The sequence below is a fragment of the Mesitornis unicolor genome, unplaced genomic scaffold (assembly GCF_000695765.1).
Source record: "Mesitornis unicolor isolate BGI_N332 unplaced genomic scaffold, ASM69576v1 scaffold50975, whole genome shotgun sequence".
NCBI lineage: Eukaryota > Metazoa > Chordata > Aves > Mesitornithiformes > Mesitornithidae > Mesitornis > Mesitornis unicolor.
In genome coordinates, this window is record NW_010184456.1 from 2465 (window position 1) to 14914 (window position 12450).

The 12450-nt window shown below is 43.9% G+C and overlaps 1 protein-coding gene across 2 annotated transcripts in view; it reads right to left on the reverse strand.

Moving 5' to 3' along the window:
- Positions 1–12450, reverse strand: part of KCNMB2 (potassium large conductance calcium-activated channel, subfamily M, beta member 2) — a 16603-nt gene that overhangs the window by 2273 nt on the left and 1880 nt on the right. The window contains exons 2-3 of one of the 2 annotated variants that reach the window (XM_010184463.1): positions 7543–7692; positions 5050–5245 (exon numbers count right to left, since the gene is read on the reverse strand). In XM_010184463.1, the coding sequence (XP_010182765.1) occupies positions 5050–5245; positions 7543–7692 (346 nt within the window). Of the gene's footprint in view, positions 1–5049; positions 5246–7542; positions 7714–12450 lie in introns of both variants that reach the window. The other variant, XM_010184462.1, reaches the window with a different exon arrangement.

A 12450-nucleotide genomic window follows, 5' to 3' on the forward strand; every position in this document is an offset into this window, starting at 1 on the left:
CAGGTAAGCACCTAAAGTAGTTCTAGATAATTGAATGAGAGAACGTGAGTTTTGCAAAGGAAAGATGTTTTGATTAAAATAATGTGACCCATGACTTTTGATTATTATTGTTTTAATGTATATACTTTATAAATGTCCCTCAGTTCTTTTTCATTAATATGCTGTGACTTTTTTGAAATGTACTGTGACAAATCTTTAGTCCTAATAATGATCAAAGGATTAACCTCATAACAGGATTTGATTGATTCATTGGCAAGTTTATTAGCACAGAATATGATTTGAAGCATAGCAGAAAGATTGTCTGGTGTTAGCAGACTGGAGCATTAAGTTTAGAGCATGGCAGCACTGCCATTATGAATATTTCATAGAGTTCTAGAAATTAAGGATGGAAAATATCAGAGCAGTAATATCTCATCCATCTTCCTACTGGTGCAGGTCTGCTCCCTCTAGGATATTCTCAAGCATTCTGTCTAGCTTTGTCTTAAATGCCCAAAGCCACAAGCCCTCCTCTAGTTCCTATGACTCTTTAATAGATCGTAATCTTACAAGTAGGGGAAATTTCTCAGTGAAGCGTACCTAATTTTCTTTGACTAAATTATGTGCCATCACTATTGTAATAGCAGTATTTCCATCTCAGAGGTTTTTTTTTTCTTGCAGGTTTGGTGCTATACAATTTTGTTTCTTGAAGCTGCAGCTGTTACTGTCCTGTGGCCACTCTTGCCGAAGTCCAGCCCTCCCCCCTTGACAGAACTCAGCAAGCACATAAAATCTCAAATGGTGACAGATTCCTGAACTCACAGTCTGTAGAAATGTCCCAAGAGTGTAATGTGGGAGGTCTGGCCTCCTGCAAGTCCAAATATTTTCAAGTGTTTTCAAAGGAGACCTGAGCTGAAGCAGAACTTGAGGTCTTGCCTCCTACACCTGATGGCACAGAGCCACCAGCTGTGTCAGGCTGGTTGGGCTGCCCATAAGAGTTTGGGACCAAGAAGTTGTGAACTGCAGTTGTGCCAGGGAGGTTGATTTACTTTGCCTCTCAACTAGGCTTCTTGTGCTGAAACCACCTCTCTCCAGGCTATGGTCTTCTATACGTTCTCCAAGACATGGGTGCCCTTTACTCCATACGCTGTGTGCCTCATCCCAGTTCTCCTGAGCTCCTGGAGGCAGCTTGGCCTCAGCTCTGAGGAGCTCCTCAGCACAGGGACTTTCTGTGTGGATAAAGTTGTGGTTGTGGGGTGCTCCTGACCTCCTTCCACTCCTCAGCTTTCCCAGTGAGATCTCAGGGATAACACAGAGATGGCTCTGCTGTGCCAATGTCTGCTGTGCTGCACAGGTCATTGGCAAGCAAGTCGGTAGACACGGATAATGGGATATTTCGAAATTTTATTTTGTTTGATCTTCATTTAGTTTTCTCCAATGCCTGGCAGGGTATTTTATATCCACAATTGTTACACTGTACCTGTGAATGTAGACTACTAAATCTATGCTCTTTTATTCCACCTCTGCATTGTCAAACACTTGGAAATCTGCAAATCTGAGAGTAAACAATGTCTGGCTCTACCTCAAGGGAGGATTCTGTCACACAAGGTGAGAAAAGTGGTTCTTGTGTTACTTGCCATCTGATCACAAGAAGGACTGGTATCCATGCTAGACAGATACAGAAAGAACTTGCTACTACGTTTCCAGCTCTACTTCCTAATTTAAAGTACTGGATAGGTAGCCTGTATGAACTAACTCTGCACATGTCCAGTCCAATGCCCTGCTGGGTGCAGAGCTGCTCAGGGACTTGTCCCATCAAGTTATGAATATCTTCAAGGATGGAGATCACACAACACCTCTGGGCAAGTTGAGGGCAGTTTCATTTAAATCAATGATGTTACTCTGAAAATGCTACTGAAAATGCTTGGAAGCTGGGACTGGAAAGTTTGATAAGATGTGCTGTGGCAATCTTGGTGAGAAAGTGGTCAGGATGTCAATTTGTACCTCTTTTGGAAAGTTCAAACAGGTTGGGCTGAAGGAGGAGCTTTGTGTCTGTGTTGGCCTGATACTGATTCTTGCAGAATGAATTCTCCAGCCCAGGCCCAGAAATGGGTCTGCTGGGACCTGGGCCAAGTCTGCCCTGGGTTATAAATACCCGAACCTTCAGTGGGAAACCATAAGAACCCCCATCATTTCTGAGTTGCAGGCAGTTACAGCTGGCATAACAGTGATTCTGGTGATTAAAGCCTGCTTGTTATCTCACTTATGGAGCATGGGTATAAATCAGCAATAGCTCCAATGACACAAAAGGAATCAAAATTATATAGTAGAGAGCAAAACGGAATCAAAATGATATCGTAGAGAGCAAAATGGGGCCTCTGGAACTGCTTTAATTGCCACAGCCCTTCCTCAGGGTGACAGCCTGGTTCTGTGATCCGGGTGCAAGGGGACAACGACCAATTGCCTCTCCCAGACACTGCCCCAGCCTCTGACAGCTGAGAAAGGGAAGTGCAGCTGTGAAAACTTTGCAGCCACCATGGCTGTGGTATTGATGAGGGGCTGGGCTTGTCTTAAAGGCTAGAGATAAAGTATGCACAGTGAAAGCAATGAAAAGCCATGAAAAATCCCATGTGCTTTTCTGGGAAAGACTTAAGCAGCTTTACTGATATCCATTTACTTCCCTCTGATTCCCACCGGAGACTGGCAGCAGAGAACTGTTGATCTCAATATAAATTGCGCCTACTCCTTCCCACACCTTGTGGGACAGTAGCTAGGTTAGACAGCAAGTCTCCTAGATTAATCATTATTTAAAATCAAAGTGCATTTTGTTCTGTCTGTGTTAGGTGGCAGGGAGAGGAGAGAGACAGGCTCCAGATGCTGCTCTGTGTGCATGGCAGTGCTCAGCGAGGCAGAGAGGTTGGTGGGGGCATGCTGACCTTTCAAAGGTCACTGGTGTCGGCCTCAGAGGGTAAGCTCTGTGCTCTGCAATGTCCCCAGTAATGTCAGGACTCAGTGAGCCGGGGATGGGGTTGTGTTTTGTTTATTCGGCAAGAAGAAAGATACGAAATGCAGACCTGAGTAGGTGGATGGAGAGAGACAGCTAGGACGCAGCTGAAGCATCACAAGACCAGCCGTGCTCAGGGCTGCTCCTCCTGCTGCATGGGGCTGCTCTCCAGCACCTGTCCTGGGAGCTGAGATGGGCTGTGCTGCTCTGAGCTTGGAGACTCTGCTGAGCCCCACCAGGCATGAGGAGCCAGGTATTTTACAGACATTGCAAACTTCCATTCAAAACTGTGTTTGGATTCAGGTCACATAGCCAGCAGCATGCCAGGAAAACCTAGGAATCCTCCTGAGATAAGAGCTTAACCTGTAAAACAACCTTGGGCAGGAGAAGTATTAACTGCGCCTACATTAAATTAAGAGGAGGCAGCATCTGGGAGAATTTCAAAGTCCATTTCAGCAAGCAAAAATCATCAATAACAGATTGTGAAGATTTATGCTGAATCTCTTGATTTATTTGAATCCAGTGGAGCACAGAGACCAATCTGACCTATTTTGATCAAATTGTGAAATGATTGTCACTGGATTTTGCTTCTGCCCCAGCAGAAACTGGGGTCTGCCCTGCTGCAGGCTTCACAAATGGCAAATGCTTCCTTTCTGCACTGATGCCAAACTGGAGGGCACCCTACTTCCTTTCACACTTCAGATCCAGATGACTTAATCTCTCAGCCACAGGAGCTAATTATCCAGCAGAATAACTGGCCCAGTGCAACCACACTGTGCTTTGACTAATTTGAATATCGCTTCATCTTAATATGCAGAAGTAATTTGGTCTACTGAACTGCTGCCATAAATAGAAACACAATAGGTTACATTGTCAGCAGCCTGAACTGGGGCTCTGCTTTTAAGAACTGTGCCTTGCCAAGCACCCATAGTTTGGGGTTCAGTGACCTTGGATAACTAAGTAGTTACTGCAAATCTGGCACTTGTAAGTATAATGACTTAGCTGTGTCTTGGCTCACTGCAGCTTGCAGTCTTAGGTGCCCAGGCACTGTAGATATGAAGAAAGAAAGGTGGAGGGGGACATTTCTGATTCTGATCCTGCCCTGCTACACAGAGGGAGCAGACAGTCACCTGTGAAGAGGCGGTTGCTTGTCTGGGTGGGATGCCCACACTGTGTCAGCTGCAGAGCTGTGGCTGTGGGCGGTGAGGAGATGCCTTCTGTGCATCCACTGCGTTCATTATAGCCCCCAGACGGGGGTTGTCTCCATCCCACCTGGGTAGAGTTATGCTGGATTTTGGACCTGCTCAAGCAGAAAGAGGAATTCTTCTGCAGATTTGTTAAAAATAATTCTTTTGGTTCAATGTCTGGATTCAGGGATGTTGGGCAAGAAAGATGGGATGACTCCTTAGCTTATGCATGTCCCAAAGCCAAGTCTTTCATTTTTATGCTGTTGCTTTTATCTTGGCAGTCTCTGCTCAAGTAAACTTACAGCATCTTTGCACCATCTGCGGGGGTAAGCACTGTGCAGTTAACCCTGTGGCACAGCTGACCTCAGCGAGGATGCTCAGGGCGCAGAGTTTGTCACCAGAGACCAAGACGGAGACATGTCTGCTGTTAAATGTGGGGCTCTCATCTCTTGCCTTGCCTGGTCCTGCAGCAATAAGACCATTTCTATTCTCACTGCTGCAGGTACTCTGTGCACATGACTAGGAGTGTTTGCTATCATGCAGACCTGTACCTGGGTGGGAAGTGACTTGTCTACAGCTCCACGAGAATATTGATGTGACAAGTGCTCAGCACCAGCCCGAGTCTGTAAATTACTGGCAAATGACGAGGGAGGCTCCGGCCCCTGGGACGAGCTGTGCTCCCTGCATGAGATGGAGGTGGAAAACTGTCCCCTCCAGAGATGGGAGCTCAGTTTGTGCACTGATTTCTGCTTTCTCTGCTCCGTATTACCAAGGAAGCAGGAGCCGGAAGCCTTATATTGCTATAAAGCAGAAAATGGGTATAACAAGGTGAGCAACCCTGCAGAAACCCATTTAGGAAGAAATTTTTGTATGTGTTCCTACCTCTGAATTAATTTTCATTGTTTCCTCGGTGTGGTAGAGCAGAAGCTTCTGGCCAGAAGAGGTGAGATTAACATACACCTGGAGACAGGGGTACTGAGAGATTTTCCAGCAGTCTGGACCGCAGCTGAATGAGCAGTTGAAGGTTTCTGTGATGGATGCGTTGAGAAGTGAGCACTGAGCCTCTTCTGTCCAGACACTAAGTAGGAAAAAAAGACATGTTAGAGCATGGCGAGAATGGGCAATAAGTATTAAACACAGTTCAGGCTTTCCATCAGGGGTATACTAGGGAGCACGTTGTAGGAGATGGTGTACATTGCAGAGCTTTCGGCAAAGGCTGGACTTTCTCACATCATACACTGCAGACAATGTACTATTCTGCAGTACCCAAAGTCTGTGCTTTAGGCACAATAATACCTGATTCACTTATGTCTTTGTATAAATGAAAAGGGAACTGGAACTTTTAGTCTGGAAAAGGTACATTTGAAACCAAAGGAATTCAGCTGAGATATCAGAGAAAACTGAGCAGCCTGCCCTGGGAAGAGCACAATGCACACAGTGCTGTGTGACAGGACACCGTGGGCAAAGGCACCATGGTTAACCACAAAGTCCAGGTCAATTTAAAGTGAAGGCTGGGAGGGCAACTTTGCATTACCAGGATGTGTATACTCATATGCATGAAGAAAAGTAACACTCAAGTGGTACCAGGTGCAGCTCCACCTGTGGAAAGGCTTTTTCTACTGGCAGTTTGCTCCGTTTTCTCTGTGAAAAGCACTTCATGGGCTCGGAGAAAGGTTTCACTCCTGGGCTCCCCTTTAGCCCCTCAGCTCACACCCAGCGTGGCTGTCCTGCCTCTCGCTGAGAATGGCTGAGGGTCTGCTTGCCCCTTGCCAAATCTACAAAATTACACGTTAAGCTGCATCAAAGATTTCTGCCTAATTCTCTTGATCTTTTACTTTGGCAGTAATTCTGCTTGTATATTCCATTTTACATTTATATTAAATAATGCTATGATTCCCAGGGGGAAATCAAGTAAAGGGATTTTTTTTCCCCTCCTAGGCAGTATTTTGTTGGAGAGATATTGTTGTCTGTAAAGGAGAATAAGCCCTAAGGACATCTGGCTGCTTGAAGAGAATTGACAGCAAAGACTCCTGGGTTGTCTTCTCCTCACTTTCACCTTTCTGACTGCTGTTTTATTCATGCATGGGCAAAATGAAGTAACACCTACCTACAACAGTCTTGTGAAGATGGAATATTTGATAATTTGTAGGTGTTTTGATATCTTCTGGCATTTATTTACATAGTTTGTAATATAAATCATCTCTTCCTACATGAGCAATTTTGACTTTAGCAGCCTCCACAACTGACCCTGATATTGCTAAAAGGTCTTGGAGAGCAATTTGGAAAAGCAAATGCTCTTGGATACTTAACAGGTCTTGATCTCTGTTTTCAAAATCTAGACTTTGCCTGGATTTAAAAAGGGTCAAATACCTTTATCACTCAGATAAGATGCTGCAAATCAGTAGATTATCCTCAGGCATCGCTACTTTTTCCTTATAGTTTCAGAGTCAAGAAGGAATATTTTCCTGCAGGTACACCAATATAATTGAGAATGTTCATACAGGTAACTGTAGGCACTTACTGTAAATGCTTAAGAAGCTGTCTGCGGTGGATAACCCAAAACATACCAGGTATTGGCTGCTGTCTCAGGGTGTTTTTTGGCATGACAGACTAATGTTTTGATCCCCAATTACACATTTTTCATTCTCCTAACTCCACTGATCAGGGCAGAAGAAACATTGTTGACAGTCTTATTACAGTCTGGGCTGGATTTTAAATAGGGCTGGTGCTTGAAAGCTGATTTCAAATGCTGCTAATGAATCACAGGCCAGTCTTTCTGCTCCGTGGCAGAGAAGGAAGCCAGAAAAGGCCTCAAAAATTAAGTGCAGTGCATTAATGATGAAAGATTGTCTTTCACTTTCAGCAAATTACTATATTTCAGGAGGATTTCACTTGTTAAAATGAAAGTAATAACCTACATGGAAAACTACATGCTGCAAAGCAGCTCAATTTTTTTCCAAATTAATTCTCCATTCTCAATTTGAAAGCATGTTGTTTCTTGAGGCTGCTAAATATTTTTGCTGTTTTCTCCTGAGTTTGACTGGGCTTTGCAGTAACAGCCCCTGAGAGGCTTACAGGGTTCAGCAGACTGCAGACCAGCTGATATGGATATTATACTGGTGTTAAACTGTGGCAAGTCTAAAGCCTGTGGATCAAGATTGCATCAAACAGAGATCTAATTCTTCCCTCACTTATGTCGGTATTACTCAACTCGCTTTCAATGTGGTTATGCCTAATTTCTACTGGAGTAAAGAAGTGGAGAATCAGGTCTATGTTGACCAAAGAAAAAATTATATAACTTTAATCAAAGGAATAAGCCATGAGAAGTCAGCTGGAGCAGAAAGTGTGAGATCAGGGTAACCAGCATGACATTACCTTTGCATGTAAGACCGCAGCAGGGTAATTCCCAGGAGAAAGTACATCATGATAGAGCACACCATCATGGCCAGTCCAAGGAGTATGGCCCGGTCTTCTCCAGCTTTTAGGGCTGTGACTGTTTTCCTTTTGTCCAGTAGATCGTGATCCCTGATTTTTTGGTAAATATTTCTGAGGTTGAAAATAATACATTCTTATGTGAAGTTCATATTTAACCAATGAACCCTCTACAGGGTGGGTATTTCCACCTCCATACACATCTCGTGGGAGAGAAAGGCTTAACGGTCCTCAGGTGTCCTTTTTCATCAGATTCACTCTGACCTGGTGGAAACTTATTCATCTCCAAAATAAATTACTGCCATTTCTGAAAAGGTAAAAACCTCTTATAGCAAATATAAAGATTAAACACTTGTGCCAGCTCAGTAAATCCTTCTTTGGTACAACTTCATTGGCTCAGTTGAATTATACTGTAGGTGAATTATACCTGTCAGTGCCAACTTAGGCCACTAGAAGATGTTGAGGTATATGAGGTGTCTTTTCTTCAGTTAAATATAGTAACGGTAACAGGTCTTATGTTACCATATGTAGAAAACAGCCTGAAGAAAGTCATCACTAAAGTTATCTGAAAGGACCATATTCTTTTTTGATCCCCTGCAGGCTTGTGGTTTGGGTAATTTTCTGCCCTGACTGTGACTCAAAGCTCATGAAGCACTATGGGGATTTTGCAATTGATTTCTGTGGATTTTTTTATTGAGAGCTTATTTACTTTATTTATAAAATAACTTTCTGGAAGCTCAGCTACTCATTACAGTGAAAAGCCTTGCAGAAAATTATCCACCAAAGCTATTTGTTCTGGGATTAAAAAAAAGAAGATACAACAAACCGTTTCCCCTTCAGCAGAAAGTCCTTTGCATTTTCTAACCATAAGTCCTTCTTTCATCTCTGAGCCTTTGATGATTCAATGGGTCATGAGGACACAATGGTGAAGAAGGAAATATATGAGTACATTTCAAACACACTCAAACTTCGTGGGTTTAAAATGTACTTACAGACCTGAGGCTGGTCAAAATCTCCTGTGTTTTCTGTTACAGTTCTTTTGAATCATCCAGGCAGCACCCGAAGCATGTGAACCGCACACCTCTGAGCCCTGGCACCACCATAACATGGACATAGTAGTACACGTGGAAGAAGTTCCTCTTCTACTGTCTGCAAAATGGCAGGTGAGCAACATCAACATCACTTTGGGCTCTAGCAAACCCACCATGCATTTAAGCTGAAACCACCAAGTTTCACTCAACCTTGGAAAAAAGTACTGTGTGTCAAACCAACCATATAAATTATATTCACCAACAGGGACAAAAAAATAGAGTTAAGGCAAATGTAAAATCATACATAAACACAGTAGAAACAAGAAAATAAGTTTAATAATAAAATCCCTGAAACTGGAATTGAATTTGTATTTAGATGATGAGTCATAGCCAGGAAAAGCACATACAGTGTGGGGCTTTATAGCAAAAATTTTGCCTAGATGGTACTCCAGTCAATAACCTCCCATACCTAAGAACCCTTGAGGTTTCTTCATCCAACTGTAATTTGCATCTTTAGATGTCCATGGTTTCTCTTCAAAACCATCCTTTAAAGCTTGTCAATGTTTTCCTAGTCAGAAATGAAATTGTAATTCAGCCTGTCAGATTTTTCTCCGCTGTTGAGGAGAAAAAATATATTGTGAACTGGCAGATGCAATTGCCTTCAAAGTAATGTAGAGTAATAATCTAATGTTACTTTTCTATTATTATTTATCAAACTGTATTTAACTCTGAGGGCTGCTATTAGGATTTGCATTGCTCTCAAATGGAAGCAGGCAGAAAGGCAGAGGTTGTCATGCAGTTCCAGCACATTAACCAATCACACAGCATAACTTATGTCTGTGTGTAGACATAAAACAGAGACGGTGCAATCGCTCGCTAATGTCACCAGAGCAGTTAGAACATAAAAGGGATACAAATGGATAATTTAAAAACAAATAGTTAGTTGAGAATGGTTACAAATACTTCCCATGTGGCCTTGAGCCAAGAAACATGCAATGAGAGGTAAAAGAGGATGGACTGAAGGCATGTTGTAGAAATTATCTATCTGGCAGGTGACTGTCAACGGGGATGGTGTGTGGTGACTGCCTGCCAGAAGGATCTCTCATGCTTGCCTGCCATGGTAAATAAAACTAAATAAAGCTCTGCCTCAGAGGTCACGCTCGGAGCAGTTGCTGGGTTGCTTTTTTGCAAGTATTTATTATTCAAAGCCTCAAACGACAGGAAAGGTGTAGCCTGATGCACTTTACCGGGGTTTTTCTTCTCCTGAACCCCTGCCAGGAGCCAGTCTGGTAGCACATGCTAAGGCATGCGGTGGTGTGGCATGTGCCAGTGTGTGATGCACCCGTCCTGACGCAGCCCAGGAGATGCACTGAGTAACCGGTCCTCCTCCTCCTCCTCCCTCCTGCCTGCACCAGGGAGGTGCCAATTTGCTCTGTATGATACTGGGAACATCTGCTCTTACCAGACTTCACATTTTTGCCCCTGGGAGCCTTGGTTTTGGGGGACATGATGTGTTGTGCAGAGTATTTTGCCACTAACAGAGCAGCCTCGGCATCTCCTTAGCTGGAGCAGCAGCGGTGGCCTGCACACGTGTGTGTGCTGCTCTGTGGGGATGGATTTTGTGTACATGTGAACTTTTGGCACAGCCCAGGGACCTCTTTTCTGCTCGGTGAGCTGGAAGAGCACCGTGCTTAGCAGGCTGATTTTAGGTCCCAGGGCTGCACAGCCACAATTAGCTGACTGCTGTGGTGCGTTCAAGTACAGATCATTGCATCCCAGACAGTACTTATCTAGGTGACTCCATCTAACACTTACAATCACCTTCCATAACCTCCCAGATATGACACTGAGGGAGACTTTTTAAAGAAGTCCCAGTTGCCAGAATATGGGGTCTCTCTGCCCTGTGCAAAGACGTTTAATAGAAAGCAAGCCTCCAAGGACAAAAGGTCTTTGCTCTCTTGATTGTTTCCAAACTGAAGTTCTCCCCTGTTAAATCTCGGTGTCCCTTTTGACAAATTGCTCAGAGGATATGGGCTGGCTGCTCTACCCGGCCTCAGCTGCCAGGGATGACATCTTGGCTGTGACCGTGCCTGCTGGGACAGAGCAGGGATTTCTCTCTCTGAATCTCTGCACAGCAGCACTGTGGGGATCCCTCTGCAATGTGGTCAGCAGCTCCTCACATGAACTCCAGAGGAAGGCTTAGGGAAGACCTGTGTGAGGAAATTAGGCAGCCCAGGTTACGTTAGTCTGCCTGAACATGAGACAGTCAAGGAGAACTACAGTGCTGGTTTAAGCCTAATAAGGCCTTAATATGAAATTTTACTTCTTATATAGAGTTACTCATATTTGCTGCAGCCAAGACCTCCTTTGCCTTCATGAGGGACATGGCTTTTTAGCACTCAGTAATGTGAAGGACGAGGTGTGCCGCATACATCCCATGTGCTCTGTGCTCTGCTGGTGCAGGACTGCTCTGGAGCTCCAGAGATATGATGAATTTACTGGTATGTACTAGGAAGGGTCCAGTATGTCAAGGGCTTGCAACTGGACATTGCCATGTGGAGCAGAAGTGGCTCATATAATGCTTCTTCTGACCCAGCACAACAGTTCTTGTTTTTCTCCAAAAAGGGTAGCTCTAAGAGCACTGCAAAGGGGCCCTAGTTTCCTCCCTAGAAATCTAGAATAACCAGGCACCTGCAATTACTTTGTTTTTTTTTTTTAAATATATACAAATTACCCACCCTCAAATTCCTTCTCTTGCAAATGGACCACTGTGTGGCACTGAGGGAGACGCTGCCTCCTCCAGCATTGCGCGGTTGTGGGGCTTGTCCGTGGGGACACCTCCTTGCGTGAATTATTCAGAGTGACTTTGAATTCTCATTCAGTTCTCTGATATCACAGTTATTACGCAGTTGTCACTCAAATTACCTCATGTTGAGGTGTTTACTGATATCAGAAATCCTTGAATGCCAGGGTCAAAAAATCTCCTATATCTTACCTGCAAAATTCCCAATGCTCAGGGACTTTTCTGCTCAGAAGCCAATTTCTTTACTTTTTTCTTTACAAGGTATATTTAGCTGCATCAATTTTTGTTATTAGAGCTATGGAAACAGTAAATCTCTCTGGAGCTCTCACAAAAGTCTCAGTGATGGTTGTAGGAGGATTCTTATCAATACAAACAGAATTCGTTCACTCAATTCCTTCCCTCTTCCCCACCAAACTGGACTGAACTGAACCAAACCAAACCATACCATTGCTTTGGTTTTCCAAGCTTACAATGTTGTGGAAAGCTTAATTAACAGCTGAGAAAGAATGAGGACTTGTCTGTGTTTCCGAAGCCTAAAAAGTGGCAGTTGGGGAACTGCAGGTATCTAAAACAGTGATGAAATACATAAATTTTGGGCTCGATCCTGCAAAAGCAGATGCCTGAGAGACCCATTCCACTCAGGAGGAGCTGATTCATCCACAGCAATTGACCCATTGCTGCACAGGGTAGTGTTACAGTGCGATCCCTTAAAAGTCAGCAGTTGTGGCATGTGTTAGGTGAAAAGTTTACTGCCCCAGGTAACAGTCTTCCCATCTGAAGGTTAAAGAACAAAAAAATCCTAGGAAAGGGTCATTTAGGGGAAGTAATTTCTTTAAAGTGCACTGCCTGTATGATATAGTGATGCTGTTGGTGACCTTACATGTGTTAAAATCACTGCCAGACATTGGCGGATGAGTTTGTCCCACCAGCAACACTTGCTCTGTGTTCACACCTCTCCTCTGCAGCCCTGAGGCTGTGGTCAGCACTCTCCTCTTTCCATTTTCTCTTCCTCTCTTT